The sequence below is a fragment of the Enhydra lutris genome, unplaced genomic scaffold (assembly GCF_002288905.1).
Source record: "Enhydra lutris kenyoni isolate GAN:26980312 unplaced genomic scaffold, ASM228890v2 scaffoldscaffold93, whole genome shotgun sequence".
NCBI lineage: Eukaryota > Metazoa > Chordata > Mammalia > Carnivora > Mustelidae > Enhydra > Enhydra lutris.
In genome coordinates, this window is record NW_019154177.1 from 2,429,797 (window position 1) to 2,434,056 (window position 4,260).

The 4,260-nt window shown below is 38.8% G+C and overlaps 1 protein-coding gene across 1 annotated transcript in view; it reads right to left on the reverse strand.

Annotated features, from left to right (window-relative positions):
* The window catches only part of LOC111138603 (histone H3.3-like), an 18,873-nt gene extending 14,908 nt beyond the window's left edge, over positions 1 to 3,965 (reverse strand). The window contains exon 1 of the mRNA XM_022490618.1: positions 3,930 to 3,965. Within this exon, the coding sequence (XP_022346326.1) occupies positions 3,930 to 3,965 (36 nt within the window). The remainder of the gene's footprint in view (positions 1 to 3,929) is intronic.
* Positions 3,966 to 4,260: the final 295 nt, after the last annotated feature.

Consider the following 4,260-nt stretch of genomic DNA (forward strand, 5'->3'; position numbering starts at 1 on the left):
CCCCCCCCCCCCCCCCCCCCCCCCCCCCCCCCCCCCCCCCGCTCCGGGGAGCTAGTGCTGAGTTCCCATTCCTTCCCACTCTCAGTCCTTCAGGCTCTCATGAACACAACCCAGGAGGAGGCAGAATGGCTTCTTCCATAGGAGTACCAGACCCTCCAAACTACTTTTGTAAACTCAAAAATCATCCTTGCCAGTTTCCTCCTACTCCATTCTGATAATAGGGCAGGTCAGTACTGTAACATGGTGGTTGGGCTTTCCATCATTATTTGATTCAAATACCATTTTTAAATATTTTTATTTATATGCTTGATTTAAAAAGTCCACCTGATGTAAAATATTAACAAGTTGAGGATTAACAAACCATAATATCTTTGAATTTATGTTTACATTAATTATGTTAAAAAGTCAATACTTTGAAGTTTGTAGATTTAAATTCTAAAATTCCTTTATTGGTTAAAAATAATATACACATGTTGGGGCGCCTGGCTGGTTCAGTGGGTTGAGCCTCTGCCTTCAACTCAGGTCATGATCTCATCAGGGTCCTGGGATCTCATCAGGGTCCTGGGCTCGAGCTCCCCACCAGGCATCGGGCTCTCTGCTCAGCAGGGAGTCTGCTTCTCCCTCTCTCTCTGCCTACTTGTGATCTCTCTCTGTCAAATAAATAAGTAAAATCTTTAAAAAAATACACATTAAAGTATTTGATTGACTCCTAATGGCATAGAAGTTATCGTGACATTTTATTAGGGCTAATGTGTTAATTTGTACTTTAAGAATGCTTACAGGACAATTTCAGGAAATGCTAACACTTTAAAATTTAATGTCCTTGGTTGCTTTTCAGTTGCTTTTAGTTTTGGGGGTATTATAAACTCTATGAATATTTTTGTATATGTCTTTTGGTGAACTTATGCATTCATGAATTTCAGGCATATAATTTTAGGAGTAGGATTGACAGTTTGTAAGGTAGTCATATATTTACTTTTCATAAATACTGACAAATATTTTTCCAAAATAGAGAAAGCAATTCAGCATGAGCAGTATAAAATGATTTTAATTGCTTCCTATCTTTGCCTTTATATTGTCAGGCTTGTTGATTTTTGTCCTTCTGGGAAGATGTGCAGTGATATTTTGTTGTTTTAATTTGAATTTTTGGTTCCTTTCTGAGTAATGATGTTATATACCTTTTCATATGCTTCCTGTACCTTGAACGTCATTAAGTGGAGCATGTTATTCATATCTTTGAGTATTTTCTATTGGGTTATTTAACATTTATTTGTTGATTTTTACAAGTTTTTTCCATATGGGTATTTCCATATAGACATATGGTTGACTCAACACAATTTATTAAAAGACAACCCTTCGCCCAGTGCACACGCCCATTTGTTCGTCACAAATCAGGTGACTATATATATGTCAGTATATTTTTAGCCCAATACCATCAGAAATAGACATTTTTAAAATTTTCCTTTATAATATGATAAAAATATGAAATGTTTTGAGATAAATTTGCCAAAAGATATTAACCACCTGTGCCTGAAAATACAAAATATTTTTGGGAGAAGTTAAAGAGGACAACTCAATGTGAAGATAAAGTTCATTCAGAAGTCAGAAGACTCATATTGTTAACCTATCAGTTATCCCCCAACTGATCTGTAAATTTAAAAAACCCAATCAAAACTCAGAAGCTTTCTTTGTAAAAATTGACAATATGATTCTAAGATTTGCATGGAAATGATAAGGATCTAGGATAGCCAAAACAACTCAAAAAGAACAAAGACGAGTGGCTATCGACTACTGATTTCAAAGAATTATTATAGAAAGTAAGATAGGCAAATAGGTCAATGAACATAATAGAGCATAAGAATAAACTATCGCATATGAACAACCCATTTTTGAAAGAGGCCTAAAGGTAAATTGGTAGAGAAAGGATAGTCTTTCTAATAATTGGAAAAACTGAATATCCACAAGCAAAAAAAAGAAAAAAAAAAAAAGAAAAGAAAAGACAACTTGGGCCCATAATTCGCAAAAATGACCTCAAAATGTATCATAGACTTAACCATAAAATGAAAACCACAAAACTCCTAGAAGGAAATATAGGGGAAAGTTTTGTGACCTCAGATTAGGCAAAGACTTCTTAGCTATGACACCAGAGAAACAATCCAAAAAGGAACAAATTGATAAATTGGGCTTCCTTAACATTAAAAAATTCTGCCCTTCAAAGGGCAAGAGAATCAAAAGTCAAGTCACAAACTGGGACAAATCTTTGCAGAGTCACTTACTTGACAAAGGACTGTATCTATAGTGTGCTTAACATTCAACACTGAGAGAATAAGGGATCCAATTAGATAAATGGGCAAAAGATATGAACAGACACTCCATAAGAAAGTATGTGCTTACCAAATAACTACAGGAAAAGATGTTGAGAATTGCTAGCCATTAGGGAAATTAAAATTAAAACCACAACCAAAGACCACTACACACTTACTAGAAAAGCCAAGTTAGAAAAAAGAATCATGCTAAGTGTTGGAGAGGAAATGAGGGAACCAGAACTCTCCTAGTAAACTTGTGCTGTCGATGGAAAATGGAAAATAATTTGACAGATTCTGAAGAAGTTAATCATATAATCTACAATATGATTCAGCTATTGCACTCCCAGGTTTTTACTCAAAAGAAAATGAAATATATGATCATGGTAGGCGTGGAAAGATCCTCCCTTCTTCCCTTCTAGGTCCTTTGGCTGGTCTAATAATTAAACTGACATAAGACAGAGTAATAGGAAAAGAACAAATCCGGCTTCATAGGTGCGGGGGCTCCATGGAAACATGACTCAGAGACATGAGCTAAGCAGGCAGCTTCTGTCCTTGGGAGACAGAGAAACTGCATTTGTGAAGAACTGACAAGGCGATCCGGGCGTGCGGTAGTAAATTAGTGAAGTACCAAGATTTGTTTATACAGCCTCTTTGGGCCTAAATTCCCACCTCTGATGAGAAAGAGGTCTTCTAGCCTCCTTGGACAGGGAGGGCACCTTTCACATGGAAGATTTATTTCCTGCTTTCCGGGGGGGAAATGAGGGTCAGAGAGTTCTTCTTGTACCAGCTCGTTCTCAAGTAACTTTGTTCGAAATAATTGATATGCCAAAGTGGCACATTCTGTGAGGGCATACTGTACTGCCTTTCACCATATGAAGACTCGTACACCAATGCTCACAACAGCCCTCTTTGTATTTGCCAAAATGTGGAAATTGTCTAATGTTCATCAGTACAAGATGGTTAAAAGATGTGGTCTATTTGTGCACCAGAATTCTACTCAGCCATGAAAACGAATGAGCAGCTGGTAGACAAACATGTTGGTTTCCTACTACAGCATAATACACTACCACTGCTAAAAAAAAAAAAAAAATGGTGACTAATGTCACACACACACACACACACACACACACACACACACACACACGAGGTCCCAAATTGAATTGTTCTGCCAAATCAACCAGACTCACTGAGGCAGACACTAACACCATGAATAAACCTGCCAACATTAAGAACTTACACACAGGATAGGCTCAAACATCGTAGCCAGGACCCTAGTCTCTCCCATTTCCAAACCCCTCTTCAGCTACAAGTTCCCAGTCTAGAGGGGGGAGCAGGGGTTGACTTGCCATGAGTGTGATGCTGATAATCTTAGCTGTCTGCCACCCCGCATTTTTAGGTGACTGACCATCTCTCACACAGAGAAATTTAGTGAGCTACAACTCCACATGTCATCTCGAGAGGCAATGGATAAATGGATAAATGGATAAGTTGCCTCAGCCTCAAATATTTATCTTGCAGCTTCTCTCAACATTCACTGGGCCCTTTAAGTTAGAACAATGATCCCTCCCCACCTGGGCAAAAATAATGGAAGTTGCCTATCCCTGTTAGGGATGGGGAACTCACATCCAGCATCCAGGAGACCAGGCTGGTCACCAGCATCCTCGCCTGGATCTCAGCCACCGGCCTCCCCAGGTCCAGATCCTTCAAATACGACTGATGTCAAGACATCGAGGACAAGTGAAGCCATGTTTGGTTCTCCCTCTCCAGACATCTGAGAAGGGAAGCAGAAGTTGTCTTTGCAGATTGTCAAACAGGGATTTTGAAGTAGTCCACGGGAAAAGGACATGTCAGTCAATGCCTTTCTGAGTTTTTCTGTAAATCCAAAGAAGGATTTACCATTGTGGTAAGTGAGAAGGACTGAGAATGTTGTTGTTTCCACATGATGTTGTAACAC